Raw genomic sequence first — 21829 nt, forward strand, 5'->3', positions numbered from 1 at the left:
ACCTGGCTAGTCTGCTCTTGCCTCATGTATGGGCTCTCTGGGGCACACGTGGAAGCAGAACGCTGATTAGGCTTAACTTTGACCTGATATTTTATTCTAGGTCACCTTGTGTGTTCTTAGGAACTCGCAACTAACTCCAAAAGAAAATATGTTGCATGTGCAAAATCGATATGAGCTCTTCTTTTTTTCTCTCTCAAATTGGCAGAATGTAGTTTGTATCAGGAGGGTTGCAGAGTCTTTCCCTGGCATCTCCCCAATGAACTTGAAAAATCCTGCTTAAATTGCTGTCCTCCAGGGGTTAACAAAGCAGTTGAAGAGACCGAGGTTCTGACTCAGAATAAGGGAACTTCTGATGTACTTATTTTTTCTGCTTCAAGTGTACTTGCTGATGGTAATGTAGGGAAACAATAATATAGAATATAAAATACTGATATCATAGATTTAGTAAAAGCTTGTTATTCTGTAATCATTAGGTTCCTGTAACATATATATTGTGCTTTTTGTATCACATATATTATTCCTTTCTATTTGTATCTCCTGTTACAAACATATTGTCATTAGGCCTCTGAAATGTATCTGATATTTGTCAAATGTATGTCCCTGCCATTTGACCTGCTCATATCAATCTCTTTCAGTGCCACCTAAAAACATGGTACATATCTGTTGGAACTCCAGCCATCAACAAAGGGGTAATTTACATCTCAATCCTAATTTATGTCTGATCTGGATAAGATCTGGTCTTCCAGAGCCAGGGGCTAAGTAGCCAATTAAGTAAACAAAGATAAGACTAATTGGAAGTTTAGATTCCTTTGCAGGGCAACAAAGAATACACAAACATAAATTAAGGGGCCAGAATTGGGGATCTAACTGTTGCTTTAAAGGTATAAAACGTGGTTACATCTTCTCTGAAGGTGTGAACCCTCCCATATACATATCTTTTTGTATGTGTTTGGAATGGTTTTACCCAGCCTTTTATCTTTGATCAAAGATTAAATGTTGATTCTTATTCAAGCCTCCATTTAAGTCTTTCTTTTTGGTTCACTGAGAGCTTAAGCGTATAGCCGGACCTTACAGTAAGAAATCAGCAGCTTCTGCAAATCCTGGATAAAGCAGATTATCTGGCTTTCAGTCAGTCAGTCAGTCTGGATGGATCCATTCATTCCAAGGGATGGAAATGGCATTGGTTACATGTTGGGTGATCTCTGGCAGGAGCAGGTTGAGGATAGTGACCCTATTCTAGCTCTACCTGACCTCTCAGTACCTTTTTGAAATCATCAAGTATGGTATCCTTCTGGATCAGCTCCCAGGATTGGAAGTGGGTGGCATAGTATTGTGCTGGTTCTTTTCCTTCCTCGGGACTGATACTATTTGTTGCTGAGCAAGGGATCTTGCCTTCTGCTCCTACTGTACTACCTGGGGTGCTGCAGGGTTTGGTGTTCCCCCACTCCTGTTCAACATCTACATGAAACCACTGGGGAAGACCCATCTATTGCCATCAGTAGGATGATGATACTCAATTGTATTTTTGAACGTCTGGCAAATTAAGCAGTGCTGTGGATGTCCTCTCCTGTTGCTTGGAGGCTGTAAGGGTCTCGATGGGGAACAACAGGCTTCAACTGAAACCTGGCAAGACTGAGTGGCTTTGAGTTTTAGGACCTTTCAGATCTGTGACTTTATTTCTTTGGTGCTGTATAGCTGGCACTGCCCCTGACAGACCCAGTTCACAATCTAAGAGCCTTTCTGACTCATAATTCCTGCCCAAGGAGCAGGTGGCAGTCAGGGGCATCTGTGTCAGTTTCTGGATCTTAAGGCTCTGCTCAGTTACTCATGCTCTAGTCACTTCCCTCACAGACCATTGTAATTACTCTTGAGTAGCCAGAAATTTCAACTGGTGCAAAATGTAGCAGCACAGGCAGTTATGTGTGTCCCCAGGAGGACAGTTACTGCTTTATGAGCTGATTTGGTTACGTTTGCTTCTGAGTGCAATTCAAAGTGCTTTAAAGCCTGACATGGGATGGAGCCAAGTTATCTAAGGGATTGCCTCTTCTCCATTACATTTATCTAATTTCCCCCAAGTCAGTAGGACAGGCAGGTTGCAAGTCCTGTCTGCAAAAGTATTCTATTTGATGGGACCTAGGAGGTGAGTCTTTTCTGCTGGGGCACCCTGTGGAACATCATCTGTCCTGATTTGACTTTAAACCACAAAATGCCATTTTTTTCATGTGTATATGTGTGTGTGTGTGTGTGTGTGTGTGTGTATATATATATATATATATATTATATAAAACAAAACTGGTTTTTTTGCATAATTACTTAAGCAGTTACATTTTTATGCATAGATTTTGCATATATAGCAATTTAAAAAAAACAAACAAACTTTCACCCTCTTTTCTGATGCCTCCATGCTGTCCACTTTTCCCTCACTGCCCCCTAAAGATGCTGATAGAGATGGAGATTCAATCTGGTCTAGTGGTTAAGGCACGATTGTGAGTTCTAGTCCTACCTTAGGCATGAAAACTGGATGGGTGTGACCTTGGACCAGTCACTCACTCTCAGCCCAGCTCACTTCACAGGGATGTCATGGGGAAAATAGGATGAGGAAGGAATATTTAGTATTGTATTACTACAAATAAAGGAGACTATTTGTAGCTCAGGGTTGAAATAAGGGGTCCCAGATGCTCTCTTGAGCTTGCTTGTTTTCTTGCAAAAGTTTCATTACATCAATTTGGGTAATGAAGCATCTGCAAAAAAAAAACCAAACAATTAAGCTCAGAGAGCACCAAGGACTCATTACTTTGAATTATTTATAAAAATAATAAAGATGGGATGAAAATAAATAATGTTTCCACTGCCAACATGGAGCAGTGCTATTACTCTGGGAATGTCTGATCTATATAATGTACCTGATATCAAATATCTGAAATGGACCCCCTAGCTAAAGCAATGAACATGTCTCCTTTTTTTAATTATAAACAAGTTTTATTAAGATTTTCCTTTTACATACATATTTTATGCACACAGTATTGACCGGATCACATCTTTTACAACTTATAACATAATTATATATATATATATATTATAATCTGAGCAATGAACATGTCTCGTCTAAATCAGGGGTTCCCAAACTGGGATGCCTGCATTCCTAGGGGGTACGAGATGGAATTTCAGGGTTTGTGACAAATAGTGACTTGTGTCCCTTTATGGTAACTTTTGTGGAGAGTGCAAACAATCAAAACATTTCCTAGGGGGTGTGGCATAGAAAACCACTGCTTTAAATAATATAGTTTAGGAATTATCTTGTTTCACAGTCCTTGGTTGTTGTTTTTAAAGTCTATACTAGAACATGAAGATTGCTTCCTTTTATATCTCCATTTGAACACAGAAGCACATTGATTTAAGTTTTTTTTAAAGAGAGACTGAGCTCTCAGGATAAGTTATGTCACATGTTGTTTTTCTTATCCAAATAGCAATTTGTCTGACTCATTTCATATTGGAGCAACTCCCAATACTTTACACCAACACTCCCCAGTACATTTAAAAAAAAAACAACCACAGGGCTCTAGCCTCACTCTATGCCTTGGGGGAAAGCCAACTTTTTAGGTTAGAAGGATGGTCTTCCTTGACAGAACTCAGGGAGAATCATGTTGCACAGATCACGGTGGGCTGTTACTGAGAAGGCAGCTACTTCAAAAGGCAGGACCAATTCTCAAAGTCAACCAAGCATTCCCTCAGCTGGCTGTTGAGACCGTGGTTGTTGACTGCTATACAGTCCACTAAAGAGAAAGACACTAGCCAATGATCCTACTGGGGAGCACAGAGGGCCCTCGGGGGTCTGGTGCAGCCTGCTCACATTGACAGACCAGAGAATATTCACATCTTCAGCTTCATTTCTTTGTGTACCCTAACAGCTGATGAGACTTATTTTCTACCTCCCCACCCCCCCAATGTTCCGATAGCCAGCTGGTTCACAAGAGTAGAAAATAGGCTGAAAATGCTTCATTCCTAATACAAGTAGGAATGTGAATGCTAAAATTCAGGAAACTGACAATAGTGAACAGGTGTCTAACAGGTTCAATTAATTATGGGTCTGCATTTGCTATACTAAATTAAACTATGATGGTGTAAAAGCAACCCAAAAGTGTAATAAGATATACAATGAATATCTAAAAATAAGATTTCATTTTACTGGAGATAATCACCCAGCCCCTCACTACTCAAAAGATTTCTACTGAATATTCTTGATCAACCAGCTTACATTAAGTTATTAATATTATGAAATAACGTATAACATAATACAAATGGGAAATACTTCATTTTCCATTTAATTAAAAATGAAGGGGAGGGCCTAAACATCTACTTATTGGTCAAAAAATGGGCACACCTATATGCTTAAAAGAGGAAAACACGGGAGGGTTTTAAGTTTAATTAGCTGGTCTCTGCATTTTCCAAGCATTCATTAATGCTCCTTGATTGCATAAAGTTTCTGAGACATCATACCAGATATTAATAAATGACAGACATCCCCTCAACCTCATTTTCATGTTATAATATTTTATTTAAAAAAAGCATATGTATATGCCGTCTTCAGAAACTGAAGAAAAAGCCTTCAAAAACCATTTACACACAGTTCAGGCATTCTGTATTCACAGCTGAGGGTCAGGCAAGTTCATGTCTGAAGGGATTCCTTTTTGGGGCCAGATTCATTACTTGGAGAGTCAATTATTAATCTGGGTTCAATTAGTGCCTCCCAATTCTCAGTTATCTAAAAGAGGAAAAAATTAAATCAAATATTGAAAATTGAGGCAGCCAGCAGATACCAACTGAATGACATTCAATTACTCCAAGACAATGTAAGTGTTCTGTTATGAGCAAAACATTTATCAAAGCACATATAACTCCAAAGGCTAAAAATGCAAGCCACAGTCATTCCAGTTACACCAACATGGCATCAAGCTGAGTTGTGGCCACGACCTTTCATTTATTGTACAGAGTTGTTCAATAGTTGTTGAACTGCATTTAACATAGTTGGTTTAGGGTAAAGGATGTATCTGGTCACTTCCTCTAATTGATATACAGATATCCTCGACTTATGGCCACAAGTAAACCCAACATTTGTTGCAAAATAAGACAGTTGTTATGGAGTTTTGCCCCATTTTTACATCCTTTCTTACCACAGTTAAGTGCATGACTGCAGTTGTTAGTAACATGGTTATTAAGTAACTCTAGCTTCTCTATTGACTCTGCTTGTCAGAAGTTGACCCCGGGACACTATGACTGTCATAAATACATGCCAGTTGCCAAGCACCCAAATTTTGATCATATGACCATGGGGATGCTGCAGTCCTACAGTGTATGTGGAAAAATAGTCATAGCTCATTTTTTTCAGTGCTGTTGTAACATCAGACACTAAACAAATGGTTGTAAGTCGAGGATTATCTGTATGTGTGTGTGTGTGTATACACATACACACATACACACACACAAACACACCTGTTACCTCAAAGTGTGGGCAGCTGGGAAGGAAAGGGAAATAGGACAGGGAAATAGAAGAAAGCGTATAAATGGAAAAGAGAGAGAGAGAGAGAGAAAAGCGGGAAAGTAAATCTAAGGGAGAGGGAGGGAGGGAGGGAGAGAGAGAGAGAGAGAGAGAGAGAGAGAGGAGAGAGAACATAGAAGAATGATGTCAGATATGTGTAAATGAAGGGATGAAAGGAGTTGATTCATGAGAGACCAAATTTGGAACTGTCCCCCCCAATACTGGTACCAGTTCCAAATGTTGCTGACATGTGGCCTCAAAAGGATCTGCCCAAGAAAAACTTGAATTGGGAAATGTCCATTCCCCCCTTTCACTCTCTCTCTCTCTCTCTGTGAGGCAATTTAACTTTTACCAGCAAAAGAAATACTTCCTGCACAGGCGCTGCAGCATACGTAAAGAGAGGCTTAGAATGGTCAAGCGATTTCAAGAAAGTGCTGTCATACCTTCCTGTCTTGAGATACGGCATATTCAATTGTCTCATCTCCATTTTCAGATTGATAAACCAGATCGAATTTTCCTGGCTCTTTTGTTACTAAAGAAAAAAAAAAAAAGACCACAACAAAATGTAAATTAGATCGGAATGTTTGCAATGTAATTGGACTTGTCAACAGATGGTGTAAATCAGGGGTGTCAAACTCAAGGCCCAGGGGCCGGATCCGGCCTGCATGATGCTTAGATCTGGCCTGTGGGGCCGACCTGGAAACAGTGAAGAACTGGCCCGAGGTGCCTCTGCCAGCAAAAGCAGAGCTCAGGAGGGCCATGTGCAGTCCTCCCAAGCTCCGTTTTCACTGGCAGACTAATTTTGCAAAACCCCATTATAAACTATGACAACCCGTGATCCGTCTTCACAAGAACAACAATTTAAGATGTTGCATATTACTTACCTGAAGAAAAAGAAAGAATTTCAAGCTCTAGCTGCTTATTAACAGGATTCCAACTGACGATTTTTCCTTCCTTAAAAATATGGGAAAGAATGAAATAACAGCATTTGTAAGGGCATTCGAGAACACATCAGTATTTTATCGTATCATAAATTGTTCTGTTACTCAAGTTATACCCAAAAGGCGCCTGCAGCATTAAGGATAATAGGGGTTTTTATTATAAGCAGAAGCTGTTTAAATAAGAGCAATTCATCCTCTCTGCTAAGTACAGATATTCGTTTAGTGACCATTCAAAGTTACAATGGCATTGAAAATAGTGACTTATGACAGTTTTTCACACTTATGACCATTGCACCATCCCCACAGTCACGTGATCAAAGTTCAGACACTTGGCAACTCGTATTTATGACGGCACAGTGTCCTGGAGCCATGCGATTCCCTTTTGTGACCTTCTGATCAGCAAAGTCAATGGGGAAGCCAGGTTCACTTAACAACTGTGTTACTAACTCAACAACTGAAGGATTCATTTAACAACTGTGGCAAGAAAGGTCATAAAATGGGGCAAAACTCACTTAACAACAATAGAACAGAAATTTTGAGCTCAATTGTGATTGTATGTTGACGAATACCTGTATTGTGTAGTTTGATGTCAAAGGATAGTGTTCTCCCAATAAAATGCATTACTTCTCTTCTTCATGGTCCCTAGCATTTCATACAATACTAACAATGAGAACTTGACTAGTGAATGACTTAACTGATAATTCTGAAATTCCTTACAACTATATTTCCAAAGAGAAAAGAAGAGACCACATTCATATGATACTCCACAGTTACGCCCAGGCTTTAGAACTACGGACTGTGCTATTTGAAAGTTGAAAAGGCATCTGTAAAGGTGGGTTTTTCTAGTTAAGAATGGATTTTTCTATTTAAAATTATATTGCTCTGCTAGCAGGAGAAAGTACGTAAGTATATATAAAAATCAATGAAGCAATCAGGACCCAGGTTACACTTTGCTGTTTGGACAGAAGCCATGTAACATGCCATAAACATATCTGGCAAAGGGTAATGCAAAAAAGCTCATATTATAGAATAATGAAGGGATGTACTGTAGGTCAGGTGACAGCAAGACTAAGGCACCAACCTCAAGGTCTAGATTAGAGCTATTACTTTATTCTTCTGGGTATGTGTGTGCCATTTGAGTCAGTGTGAACTTCTGAAAATTCACTGGACAAGTCCTGGCAGGTTTTTTGGCAAGATTTCAGAAGTGGTTTGGCTTTGCCTCCTTCCTAGGCTGAGAAAAAGTAACTGGCCCAAAGTCACCCAGCTGGCTTCCTGTCTAAGGAGGGGCTAGAACTCACCATCTTCCACTTTCTAGCCTGGTGCCTTCACCATTGCACCAAACTGGCTCTCTTTGTTGAGGGGCTTCTCTTGCCTATGCAAATATCATTCATTATTCATTTTTGGCCATGTATCTCCTTTTATATAATCTTTTACAAATCTATCTTTAGTGCTTTTGGACGGATTGTTTGGGAGCCGAGAGATCAGTGCTCTATATTTCAATAAGGAAACTTCCGATTTCAGTAACTTTGGTTTGTCTTTTTGTGGATTGTTTTTTCCATCACAGAAATAGAGTAAGAAAGATAAATTCCCAAACAGCAACAACAACAAAAATATGCTCTATCTCTATAAAGATTTTTGTATTCATTTTCCTCAAGAATCTTTTCAATGAGCCATGGTGGGGCAGTTATTAGAGTGTAGTACTGCAGGCTACTTCTGCTGACTGCCGGCTGACTGCCATGTGGCAGTTCGAATCTCACCAGGCTCAAGGTTGACTCAGCCTTCCATCCTCCTGAGGTGGGTAAAATAAGGACCCAGATTGTTGGGGGCAAGAGGCTGACTCTGTAAACCGCTTAGAGGGCTGTAAAGCACTGTAAAGCGGTATAAATCTAAGTGCTAAATGCTATCTGTAAATTAGACTAAAACCTTTATCACTGGAGACCAGAAGGAAGGGTGATCACAGAATTAGATTCAAATTGGCCAGTCCACCCCAATCGACATCTCACTTAATTCAATATTAAAATTAACACTGGCAATAAAGCAAAAAAGTTCAGAAGACACTGTGTCTTTTCAAAAGAACAATTTTATTAAAAGGCATAAGCTTTTAGAAGACGTTGCTCACTTCATCCCATGCATAGGATTTAAATTCTATGAGTCCTTCGGGAGAAGGGCGGCATAGAAATTCAATAAATAAATAAATAAATAATAAATTGGGATGAGGCAACGGGGATGTGGGGGGAGGCAGAATGATTATACAGATGCAGATCACAAGAGAAAATCTGAATTAGCTTGTAATTGCAGCTCATAAAAGCTTAGGCCTTTTAATATAACATGTTTTTCAGAAAAGGTGCTCCTTCTGAGTTTTTGCTACCACAGACTAACCCGGCTGCCTTAAAAAAAACAAAGCAGCAATACTTAATAAATAGAAAAGCAGCATCAAATTACATTGAAAAGTTGATCGCAATACCTTGTAATCGGATACTTCAGGAGTATAATTTTCGGTTAATTCCAAAAGCTGTTAAAAGAAAACCCAAACTCTTAAGCTCCAGATACACATGTAGCCTTCACAAATTATATTGTTCACCTAAAGTTAGCATAGAAACTAGAAATCAATGATAAAAACTAGTTTGTTAAAAAAACCTTTATAAAATAAAAAATTTGAATCCAATTACTCCTGATAACATTCAATGCACAATAATATTAATAATTATTTACACCGTACCCATCTAAAAAGCTCCGCTAACAACGTAAGTAGATTAATGACCCTCCAGGAGAGGGAGAAGAATCTGTAGCTCGCCAGAAATCATTTAATTATAACTCCAAACAAGCTCTGGCAATTAGTGCCAGTGATAAATGATGCTCTCTCCGAGTTGTTATGTACATGTCACCGTAGTAAGGCAAGTAAAACATCCCAGAAAAACACATATGGGAGAAAAAGGTATATAAATCTTTCAGAGAAGATGCCAGCCTGTGAACCAATGAAGTTCTCCTTTCTCCCCGCCAAAGAATTAATTGGTGGGGAGTGGGGAGAACTTCACCTGATACAGGTACAGGCAGAAAAAGTCTGGTCAACCTCAACTCCCACTAGCTTCATGGAAACCTCCATGTTGTTTTCTAAGCAACAATAGAGAGGTGCTTTGCCACTTGCTTCTTGCAAGATGGGTTTTTAAAAAATTTCTCAGTCCAAGATATATTCATGAGATTTCCCAGTGACCTCTCATCCAACAAATAACCAGCTAACCAATCTTGCTTAGCTTCTCAAGATCATTCAAAGTAGTTAGGTGGTTGAGTGGCTTCTGTATAACATGGTTCCTAATTCTCCAGGATTAGGCTACTTTTTGTTAAGAACACTCTACCCTTTTTACACATGAAAACAGCATTTCTCTTTTAAAACGAAGCTTCCACCATCCTACAGAAGTGGAATCCAATTTTTAATCCAATTTTGGATCTACAGAGAAAATACACCAGGTACACATATAATGCTAAACTATGATGAGGCTTGTGCGCTCAAAAGCCCAATTGGGCTTATTATCAGGGGATGTCTTATTTTGCGGGAAACATGATACCACTGTACTTTGTAAACCACTGCTTGCAATTTAGTACCTTGTGCGAACCAACAATTCTGGTGTGTGGAGTTTAATCAATCATGTTTGAACAAACCTACCTCACAAAAACAGAATATGCTACTCTACCTGCCTCACGGTTAATATTTGCATTTCATCCCCCCACTTCATATTATACAGCTGAAAGAAGAATACCTTAAAGGCAATTTTTTGGCCTACTTGTGGAGGAGCAGCTAAGAGAGGTAGTGCGCTATAGTCCTTTTTCGGAGCTTCCACAGGATTCTACAAAACAATCATTAAAAAGATCATTGGTACAAAACAAGTACAGTACTAAGATGATATAATGCAAAGTTGCCCAGTTAAGGTTTACTTTAACACATTAACTGCCTTGACAGTGATGACAGGGATGGCACTACAATACTGGAGTATTTTATCTATGAAAAATTAAGCCAAAAACAGAGATCGTGAGCATGGTAATTAAAACCTTTCAAGCCTCGTGGTCTTCCACATAGACCACACTTTGGGAATCCTTGTTCAGAAGGCTGAGGGAGGAATAGATCTGCCTGTCTACTAGTCTTCCTCCAATCTTCTAAGGTAGTTATTCTCCAGAGTGTGGTGTACCCAAGCTACCTCATGATTGCTGCCTCAGCTTCACCTCCCCATGTGCACACAGCCAGTTGCCAGACCACTTACTGCTCAGTGCCCACACAGGAAGATTTTACAAAACTTTACAAGGCCTCTTAAAATGGAGAGGTGTGAAGATCCTGGGGTCTGTGATGTTGTCGCGGGGGTTTCATGAAGGCTTCAAGAAATGTTATGATTGAAATCTTAAGTTAAGTCTTGGTGGCTCGTGGCCCTAAAAGCTATTTAAAGGGAGTCCGGGGTGAAGAAAAGGTTGAGAACCACTGAACTATATTAATTATACATTTGCTGATAAATGTAAACGCCCATAATCTTAAAGATGCAAATGTATGATGTACGGAAAGCTTGTTTCATTGGCTACTCTTTGCAGATTCCTAATATTTATTTAGTCATCCATGATGAGAGAGGGGGAAAATCTGAGAAACACTGATCTGAAGTACTAAAACTATCAGAGTGATCCTATATTGGAATTTTTTTAAAAAAACCCCACCTATACCAGTTCCCTTATTTCAACTTTTTCATTAAAAAAATATTTTTTCTTGCAGCGTGGAGCAGATTTCAAAATAGGTTTCTAATAAATTCCAGAGACTTCTTTTCACTCCATGAAACACTCAGGAGTTCTTCTACCTATTCCTAAGTAGGATAGCAAACTCTCCATGATTCTAGATGGTGCAACTTCTTCAAAGGCAGGTAATTGTTTTAAAGTACTGGATTTTCTCCATAGCCTAGAGCAGGAGTTCCCAACCTCTGGGCAGTGGCTCACTACACTCTTAAGCCATTTGGGACCGGGCTGCAGAACTGATGGGAGAGCATGTGCGTGTGTCTGCCACTCATGCGGGATCATCCCCCCCCCCCCCCCCCCCCGCCGGTCTGTGAAGCCGGAAAGGTTGGGGATCTCTGGCCTAGAGGGAAAAAAGGTACTGTCAAAAGTCTATTGATTACATAGGAGCATGTGCAACTGGCCTACTGTACAAAATAGTTGGCATGGTTACTTGACTATGCAAAGATGCAACATAAAAGGGAGAAAAGATAACAGGAAAATGATACAGCCCAGAAACATTCTTAGTCAGTTGTATCAAAATGCCAAACTTCAGAATGAAAACTCCAGCAGCCTCATACCCTGCTTCTCAGTTTCTAGACAAAGTCAGAAATAGAACATTCAATTGATACTCAATTTCTGCAGACAAAATTAGGAACCAGACTTCCACCATTTGGTGGCAAAGAGAGGTATGTAATGGCTTCCATTTTTCTAAGAATGTTTCATCGCTGATCCATGGAATCAGACTGGAATGTTACTGTTACACCCACCTGAATAACAACAGAGGCATTTGTTGCTGCTTCATTTAACTGTTTTTGTTTCTGGTTTTCGCTACTGTGGTTATAAAAAAAATGAACGCGTTCTCCCCTTCCCCTATCCCTGGTCATCCCACGGCATCCGCGAACTCTAGGTCCTCTCCAAAAGGGGGCTTCTCCTCTTCCACGCCCCTTTCCATTTTCCCTCAAGTTTGAAGCTAGTCCACAAGAGACATCTGACAGTTGTTTGTCGTCATTCCCTCCGACAGATAGATTGCCTGTGGCAATCACCTTCTGTTTCTTTAAAGCACATGTCTCTGATTCAGAGCTATCATCAGATTCCGATGAGGAGCTTTTTGGTTCAGCCTTTGAAGAATGGCCTGTCACCTTTTGCTTTTGATAGGGTAGCTTATTTCTCAGGTTACTGCTCTGCTGCTCTTCCTCCGAACTAGAATCTGAATCTGAACTAGAGGACTGGCTCTTGGTTTTCTTAGTTTGTCCCGTTTTAAGAGAAACGTCGTCTTTATTTTTCCCAGCAGAGAGTGTTTTTAAAGACACCAACTGTGGTTTGTTTATGTGCTGCGATGTCCCTTTAGACGCATGTGTGTTAGTCTGTTTTGTGCCTGGTTTATAATAGTCACTATCTGATGTTGATGTAGAGGATTCACTAGACGGACTGCCTTTCTTTGGGTTGGATTGTGCTATTGTGTTTCCCTTTGTGCTTTTTTGGCTGAGACTTTTCTCAGTCTTCTGGGTGGTGCTCCTTGATGGAAATGTAGTTGCTTTCTTCTTTTGCTCTTTCTTTGCATCCTGCTCTTTCCTCTGCTGATTTTTCCCCTTAAGTTTCTTGGAATGAGAATTATCATCCTCATTCTCAGTGACCATCATATGACTCCTTTCAGGTGCCGCTTTTTTCTTTTCCCCCAATGTCACAGAATCTTGAATATTTGTAGATTTTTCTTCTTGGTGCTCAAAGTCCCAGTTATTCTTATTTCTTTTGTAGGACTCCTTATCTTCACTTTTGGAGTCCTTTGCCTCCAATTTCCACTGTCGCTTTCTTTGTTTTTTTGACAAGCTGTTGGAACCATTGGTGACTGTGTTGTAACTGTTCACTCCAACAATCTCCTCCAATCTGACTCTATCAAATCCACAAACAAAAGAAAATGTCAATGTTGCAACACATTTTATATACCCTGTTTCCCCCAAAGTAAGACATCCCCTGATAATAAGCCCAATCAGGCTTTTGAGTGCATGACAATAAGGCCAAGCACTTATTTCAGGGTTCAAAAAAATATAAGACAAGGTCTTATTTTTGGGGAAACACGGTAGTATCATGCTAAAAAATGAAATCCATCCAGCTGGCCTTTAATCCAACAAAGACACAGGTTAGGAATACTGATCTCAATACAATATTCTCTTTTTTTGGTCTTTATGCCTTAAGAGTAATAGTTTTATATATGTACTGTATACTTAAAAGTAAGCCACATGAATGGGATCGTATCACATGATGCTATGATTTATTGAATCATAGTTCAAGTATGCCACATTTGTTTGGGCTCATATATCACATTAAACAAAAAAAAAAAATCATAAGGTTACATAACATATAAATCCTTCTCTATATTTAGAGCTTATGCCTCATAATGGTATAGGATCGCAACCTGGAAGAACAAATAATTTCCATTAGGTCATGGTTTCTCAAAATGAGCACTACCATCACCCAATAATATAATAAATGAATTTATATGACAGCTTCCATAAATAAAATGAATATCATTAAGGCCAAGTTTGGGCAAGTCAGTGTATTGCTTACTTGTAATAATTACTGTTGTGGCCAAATCTGGCTCACCAAAAACAACCAAATCACTTTGAATATACCACATAATTTTAATAGCATGCAAACAAGAAGACAGTATATATTGGGCTCCCAGCAACGCTTCTGCACTTTGCTGAACAGCCATGAGCAAAAGCAGACCTAGAGCTGACATACCTTTGGCCTATTTCATTGTGAAGACAAAGTAACAGGACAGCACAACCTTGGAATGTTTTAGATAAAGACATCCATGTGACTTTATTATTTATTCATTCTTACTAGGTCAGCATGGCACCCACATTATCTGAGATATGGTAAGTGAATAGAAATAATTGAGTTTACTGGGCCACAGATTCCTGACCAATGATTCCTCCCTCTGATGCCACTCAGGGTCAAGCTTGCTGTGAATGTTTTCTTACCAGGGTACTTTAAGTAGTTCATGTTTATGGTTGGGGGGGGGAGATCCCATAGGTTTGGTAATGAGTGGAGCTTACATGTCTTGGGGTTTTAATTACATTTTAATCTAGCCATCACAGTGTTCTCAAATTTTATGAGCGTTCACAAGCAAAACAGAGACCAAACCTCAAGAGTGATAAAGTCTTGCTAATATAAGCATGGTAAAGTTTTTTTAAAACTTCAAGAGTTTAGGAACATCTGCTCTAGATGATAAATAATTTTATGAGTGCTTACTTCCACATTTAGATGTACTAACTTTAATGTGACACATGTTAAATAATTATATAATTTTTATAGTTATATAATTATGTTATATAATTATGATGCACTTGGCTTTCACCAGCATTCCCGCTCCAACTACAGGTAGTCCTCAATTTACAACAATTCATTTAGTGATGTTCAAAGTAATAACAGCACTAGAAAATGTGACTGTTTTTTCCTACTTACGACCTTTGCAGCATCCCTATGATCATGTGATCAAAATTCAGAAGCTTGGCAACTGGTTCAATACTTATGGCAGTTGCAGTGTCCCAGTATCGTGTGATCCACCTTTTGCAACCTTCTGACGCGCAACGTCAATGGGGAATCCAGATTCACTTAACAACCAGGCTACTAACTTATCAACGGCAGTTGATTGACTTAACAACCGTGGCAAGCAAGAAAAGTTGGAAAACGGGGCAAAACTGACTTTAACAAATGTCTCAACCACAGAAATTTTGGGCGCCACTGTGGTTGCAACTCGAGGACGACGTGTGTTGAGCATCGTAAACCCCATCAACTGTATGTGAATCTAATGGAAGATGCAATTCAAAGCATTTGGAAGGCATCTTCCAGCCTAAATCTGAACAGGATCAAGCTTAACATTCAAAAAATAAAATAAATTTGAGTAAATCTGCCAACACGCAAACCAAATAGGCAAAATCTCTGTTCGCTCCAAAGCAGGCAGCCGCTCGCGAGAGCCCGTTTTCCCCCACCACCTTAGCCCAGGCCTGCGTAGCATCCAAGGAGCCACCTCCCCCCCCCCCCCACACACACACATACACGGGCCCTTTTGCCTTTTGCAAGGCTTCCCACCGAAGAGAGTCGTTGTCCCGCACCAGCCGCGCGCTCTCGGTGGGCGGCAGGAGCGCCCCGTCGAGGAAGAGGTTGAGCCTGGCGCGGCTGCTATAGCCGAACTTCTCCCGAATGAGGCTGATCAAGTCAGTGATGAGGCGCACTTGATTGGGCTCCACCAACAGCCAACACAGTCCGAAGGCCGGAGCCACCGGCGGCGGGTAATCGAAGAGCAGGCGGAGACGCACCGGAGCCTCGCAGCCGCTGCCTATGGCCGCCGCCATGTTTCCGAGAGCCAACAGCTACGGCGAGCCACGCGGGACAAAGCAAAACGAGAGAGCGCGAGCGAGAGAGGGCGGGACTGGCCGCGAGCTGCTTGGAAACGCTACGGGAAGAGAAAGCGCGAGAATCTGAGGATTTTTTTTTTCCCAGCACGGCAATTTGTTGCTTTTCCCACTTAAAAAAAAACAAAAAAAAATGTGTGCGGAGGAATATTTAGTTGGTCAACTTGCTAAGGGCAGTATGTCACCTACCAAAGAAACATACTGGCTTTTTTTTAACCATAAAGGTATGCAAATAAAGTGTAAAAATAGATAGCAGGAGACTAAACATGTTTGTCTACAAAATGTGTAAAAGACTCGAAAGTCAGCAATACTGTTAAAGGTCAATAAACCTCTGTTAATTTTGGGTGGGGATACATGCTCATTTTTCACACTTTTCCTTTACTGAATTCTCCATATGAATTTTCGGGAATTACATGTCCAGCACTTTTATTCTCCCTGCCATTGTGATAGCTAGTAGCCTTCCATATAAGATCAGGGTGCCCTCCTCTCTCTCTTTATATAAACAAGTTTTCAGTAAAATAGAAGTATGTTAAAATAAGTCAAGTTTGTATTCCTTCCTTGGTTTTGCTCATAATAACCATTTTGAATTTGGAAGACGCAAAGGTGGAGATTATTTGTATATTAGCACAACGATCACTTTGTGTTTGATTATAACTATAATTGTAGTGTTTTATTCATATGGTATATAGTTTTATTTAATTTTATCCTTTTAATATTATAAACCACCCAGAATTACCCTGTTTTAAGATGGGCAGCCAATAAATAAAATAAAATAAATAGGCTCAAAGGAATATTCTTTCATTTTAAAATGAGAATAATATGGAAACATGAATGTCAGAGAAAAGGAGAAGTTCATAAGCCAGATTTTTGTGGGGTTGTTATTTTTATGTGGAAAAGCAGATGATGTATTCTTGCAGTCCGAAGCTGTCCAAGCCTTCAGATTCAATTTAACATGAGAACCAAGCTGGAAGAAAGGATGGCTGCTGTGACAGGCTAAAGATGTAACACTTTAAGTTAAAATTGTTTAAGTCCTATTTGATTGAATAAAACCACAATTGACTGGATGCATCCAACACACTAAGCCAAAAGCAAACAAGCCACATTCACTAGTCCCGTAGTGAATTCTGCTTGCTATTTTTCTTGAGTGGGCTGCAATCATATTTTTTTACAGCAAAGTTGCAAATGCTTAGGGGAGCTTGTATTTCAGGAAGCTTTTTTTTTTTTTATAAAGAGGAAGTTGTGGAAGCAAATCAGTCAATTTCCCGTATTGCTTGTGGTTTATTTTAACCCTATTGCTAGGTTTGCCTACAAGAGTAAATGAAAACAAAGGAAACCACATCTATCTTGTCTGTCTGTCTGTCTGTCTATCCCGCCCACCCATCCATCCATAAAATTTCTATGGCCATTCTATGCATTTCTCTCTCTCTCCCTCCCCCTCTGTGTGTGTGTAGGTACAGAGGAAGAACATTTCATAATGCGGCGATTACACTAGCTGGACTATCGTATAGCGACATTAGTCGCCTTGGGGGATTTGGGGGCAAGGGGGTATTTCTCTTGTTTGCATGAACCTTCCCAAAAATAAATGTTAAATAGCTAGAGAGTGTGTGTGTGTGTGTGTGTGTGTGTGTGTGTGACTGTATGTAGGGGAAGAATGTTTCATAAGGTAGACAGGGGTGTGTTGCAGTGGTGGAATTCAGCCAGAGTTCCATGTTGGTTACATTTGCCAGCAAGAAACATATTGGGTGGCAGCAACTCCAAACAGGTTATAGCCAGATTACACCATGCAGGCTAAACTATTTTAAATTCATTTTTTCACCAGTCTGATCGCCCTGGTAGCATAAACTGGGCCAAGAAATGAACCAGAGGGATCAGGGCTACGACGACTTGGCGTGCATTCTATCCAGCACGGAGCCAAAGAACCGCATTGGCGGAATTCGCCCCCACCGGGACAGAGCCCAAATCGGCGCCAGCGTTTTGAATCTCGCGCTCTCGTCGCGCGGTGAAAGCTGGTCAGACGTCGCCAAGTCCAGTTTGTAGCGCGCAAAGGTCGGGCAGGAGCAAGGCGATCACGTGAGAAGCTTCGGCGAAAGAAAAACATCGCGGTTCCCGAGTTGGGCCGGGTCTTGTGGAGCTCTACTGCAAGGCTCGCTTTTAAACTCGGCTCGCCACTTCCCCTTCTTCAGAAGCGGCTGGCGGGGAGCTCGAGTCTTACGATTGTTGCTCTGAAGATCGCGCCCTGCCGTTGTCGTGATGTTGCTGACGGAAAGTATTATTCTGATACTGTCGCTGCGGACTCTAAGTTCAGGTAGGTTTGGAAAGGAGAGGGCTTCTTTTTTTCCCCCACCAAATCGTGTGTGGTTAGTAATAGCTCATTTAAACACACACACTCACACGTACGTTCACACGATTGGAGAACGGTGCTCCTTTTTTGTATTGTTGAATTAGTAACAGCTTCATTTAAAACACCCACAAACACTCACCACTTTACGGGAGGTGGAACACGATTGGAGAACGGTGCTCTTTTTTGTGGTGTTGAATTTAAAACTGACCGGCGGCATCTCGAGGCTAACCCGAGCGTATATATTTCTTGTTTTATCTGCATTGAGATTTTAAAAGCTTGCCTTGTAGCTGCTGAGCTTTCTCAACCTGCTAATTATGCAAGTGTCCTTCCGTGGAAGAACATTATGTAGGTGGCAGAATCTGAATGAGTAATCATGGGCTGAAAAATCTCTGCGGAAATTTCTTAGATCCTCTTTTTAGTGCCAGTCCCCACTTTGGGTTGTTTGTGAACTACAACTCCCAGCAGCTTCAGCCAGTGTGATCTGCTGTGGGAGGAGGGGGGAAGGGAATTTCACATCTCCTTTGGGGAAATTTTTGGGGGGATTTTAGCCTTCTACAATAAAAGCTGCTGCAGCCTAAAATACCTTTAGGCCTGCCTGCCTTCCTTTCTTTTTCTTTCTTTCTTTCTTTCTTTCTTTCTTTCTTTCTTTCTTTCTTTCTTTCTTTCTTTCTCTCTCTCTCTCTCTCTCTCTCTCTCTCTCTCTCTCTCTCTCTCTCTCTCTCTTTTTCCCCCTCCCTCCCCTTTCTTTTTTGTGTATTTTTGTTGGCATGTCCTTTCCCTTGTCGTCCAGATACTTCTCTGATTTCTAGTGACAAACCTTGCACAGAGCTAGGAGATATGAGCTACTGTGGAGAAACGCTTTGATTCCCAGTATTCATCCAAGCAGGCTTGTTTGGAAAGTCAGTGTAAAATATCTATTCCTTTAATTGGTAGTTATTTAAAACAAGTTTTTAAATTTGCCTAAAAGGAAACATCCCAATTAAGCAGTCACTCCTTTTTTAAAGCTAGCATTTTAAAATTAGACACTCGAGGAAGAACTGCTAGATAAGTATAACCTAAATTTAAATTGTATAACTTATGCTCCCAATTTCTTCAGAGACAAAGTGTATATATGTAGTCCTCAACTTACAATACATTTAGTGACTGTTCAAAGTTTACAATGGCACTGAAAAAAGTGACTTATGACCGTTTTTCACACGACCATTGCAGCATGGTTATGTGATTAAAATTCAGACACTTCGCAACTGGCTCATATTTATGATGGATTCTCATGTGACCATTTTTTGTGACCTGACACACTTTACAAGTCAATGTGGAAGCCTGATTCACTTAACAAATGTGGCAAGAAAGATTATAAAATGGGGCAAAACTCACTTAACAAATGTCTCACAGCAATAGAAATTCTGGGCTCAATTGTGATCATAAGTCGAGGACTACCTATATATGGTGCAGCAGGCGTTTTCATAGACGCCTGCTGCACCATGATGCCTGCTGCACAAAAATGAAATAATAGAGGAATAGTGACCTACCTAAATTCCTTATTGAGTTTCCATAACTGAGGGTACATCTGGAATTGGGAGTCTTTAGTTTTAACCAAATCTCTCCATGCTTCATCAACGTGGTATGAGAGCAAACCCCAGTAAAGTCAGAAAATATTTATTTATTAAATTTATATGCTGCTCATCTCACTACTGATACTATTTCAGAGTAAATGTTTGTGGGATTATTCTACCTCTCAATCAGGTGGCAATAAGAAAGAGGGCCAGATGTTAAGGCTATCATATCAGGGCAAAAAAAAATTTGGATGACCACTACATGACATCAGACAGCTATAGAATAGTCTAATTAGCTCCTATCAAGTGATCTTCTGAATTTTTCCAGATGATATGTGATAGGCCTACATGTATGTTTCTTTTTAAAAACCAGGTTAAGTATTTCTTAATGCCAGTCTGTTCAGATTAATAGCGTTAAACGTGTACAAATCCTATTTACCTAACCCTGAGCTATTAAATTTGAGCACTAGAGAGAAGAGGAATGCAGTCCTATACAAGACTATTCTGGTGAGTCCCATTGATTTGAATGGGATTTACTTGTAGGTAAATCACTATAGGACAGCAGTCCACAATCTTTGCAGCTTGGCGGCATGGCTGGGGGGGAGGGGAACTGGCCCACATTAGCGGTGGACCGCTGTGCATGTGTACATGTGTGCACCGCACATGTGTACCAGCCCGTTGCCAAGTTGCAAGTAGAGTATGGCCCAGTAGTGGCCCTCAGCGAGGGATTGGGAACCCCTACTATAGGATACCAACCCTTGTTCTTGGAAGTTCTCTGTGTTTGCAGAATATAGTCTTTGAGGCAGAGATAACGTGATTTACTCTCACAGTTGCTTATTATGGAAGTAAATCCTACTGAGCAGCTGACTTTTAACCACCAACTCTTATGTGAGATTGTGCCCACTGCACTCTGAGAATTGGGACACTCTGTTTTATTTTATTTCTCTCCTCTCCCCTGCTTTTAATAATGAGTTGCGTATCAAGCCCCAGTGTAATTAGGAGTATCCATTTGCACTGCAGAGAGATGTTACAGTTGTTAGTTAAAAGTATTCTATGTTCTAAGCTCTATTTTGACACTGCCTTTAAACAAGTACTGTTAATAGCTACTCTGGGGAGAGAAGGTGGCAGTATTTTGAATGAGGTCTACACCTACGGGTAAGCAATTGCATTGGGGTCAGTAGGACTGATATGATGTAAGCTGCTGTAGGAATGTGTCCTCTTGATGGAAGATGAGCAAAAGATGTAGGAGGCTATCTTGGCAATCTACTTGGCACTGGATTTGGTTGTACTGTACAGTCCTGTTTGTTAACCTGTGGACCTTGGAATGTCTTGTAAGGTTGAATCCTGTCTACTGAAGAGCTTCAAAGAAATTGCACCCTCTGGAGTGAGGTGGCTTGCCAGTTCTTTGATTCCAGGGAGTGGTCTGTGGGATTGGAGAAAAAGTGCCAAGGTTTAAGAAAGGGGAAAAGACACTTTTTGGTAGTGCTGTGCCCATCCCACAGATCATCCCATGGGATTGGACAATTGGCACTGTCCAATGTTCCTACTTGCTCTATGTTCTTTTTTAAAAAATATTTTTTTAGTTAAGAAGACTAGCGTGTCTATTTTTTTTAATTTCCAAGAATGCCCGTGGGCTTCATGTGCTGAACTTCACTTGGAAGCATCCATGAAAAGGGACAAAAGAAAGATGGAGTGGTAGGAAGGAAGCTGAACAGGTTGTCTTCGAATGAATGGGCATTTTCCACAGTCCTAAAATGTTGCCATCAGTTTGGTCTCCAAAGTATCTGTTTTGTTGTATAAGTAGACCAAAGTGGATTACAATCTGTATTCGTTAAAAAAAAGAGAGAGAGTTTAATGCACAGATACTGTCTGTTTGTCCTGTTGAAGTGGGCAGAGCTTGTCTTGAAAGTACCGTAGAGTGGATTCAGATGGCAGATGATCTGCAGATTCCTTGATGGTGACAAAAAAATATCTTGTTAATGCTTCTGAGTCATATTATGGGACATTTTGATATGTAGACCATACTCTGTGATTCATCATAACTCTGGGTGAATGTCACCTCAGGGCCTTCTACTGGGCAGAAAAAATCCATAGACTGCCTCACTCTCTCATTGTCATTGTTGATGGAACACTTGGAGCTCAAAATCTAATTTAGGCCTTGCTGATTAACCCTATGTGTATAGTATCCTGCAAAACCAAGGATATTTATGGCACTGAAAGTAGCATTGCTATCTCTATTATCTCTGTGCTTTGAAAGAACCACATATTATACAAGGCCAATTGTACATGGAAGTGTG

At 40.3% G+C, this 21829-nt stretch overlaps 2 protein-coding genes across 2 annotated transcripts in view; one reads left to right on the forward strand and one right to left on the reverse strand.

The window, feature by feature from the left end:
* Positions 1-4534: 4534 nt before the first annotated feature.
* COIL (coilin) lies at positions 4535-15642 on the reverse strand. The gene is given in 8 exon segments (XM_034412498.3): positions 4535-4693; positions 4696-4762; positions 5980-6068; positions 6421-6490; positions 8942-8989; positions 10233-10319; positions 11988-13110; positions 15316-15642. Coding segments are annotated over 8 exon segments (1797 nt in total). The 5' UTR covers positions 15579-15642; the 3' UTR covers positions 4535-4643.
* A 1628-nt stretch (positions 15643-17270) lies between these two features.
* The window catches only part of SCPEP1 (serine carboxypeptidase 1), a 28523-nt gene continuing 23964 nt past the window's right edge, over positions 17271-21829 (forward strand). The window contains exon 1 of the mRNA XM_034412499.3: positions 17271-17943. Within this exon, the coding sequence (XP_034268390.2) occupies positions 17889-17943 (55 nt within the window). The 5' untranslated portion in view covers positions 17271-17888. The remainder of the gene's footprint in view (positions 17944-21829) is intronic.

The sequence above is a fragment of the Pantherophis guttatus genome, chromosome 2 (genome assembly GCF_059756535.1).
Source record: "Pantherophis guttatus breed Tessera chromosome 2, ASM5975653v1, whole genome shotgun sequence".
Lineage (NCBI taxonomy): Eukaryota > Metazoa > Chordata > Lepidosauria > Squamata > Colubridae > Pantherophis > Pantherophis guttatus.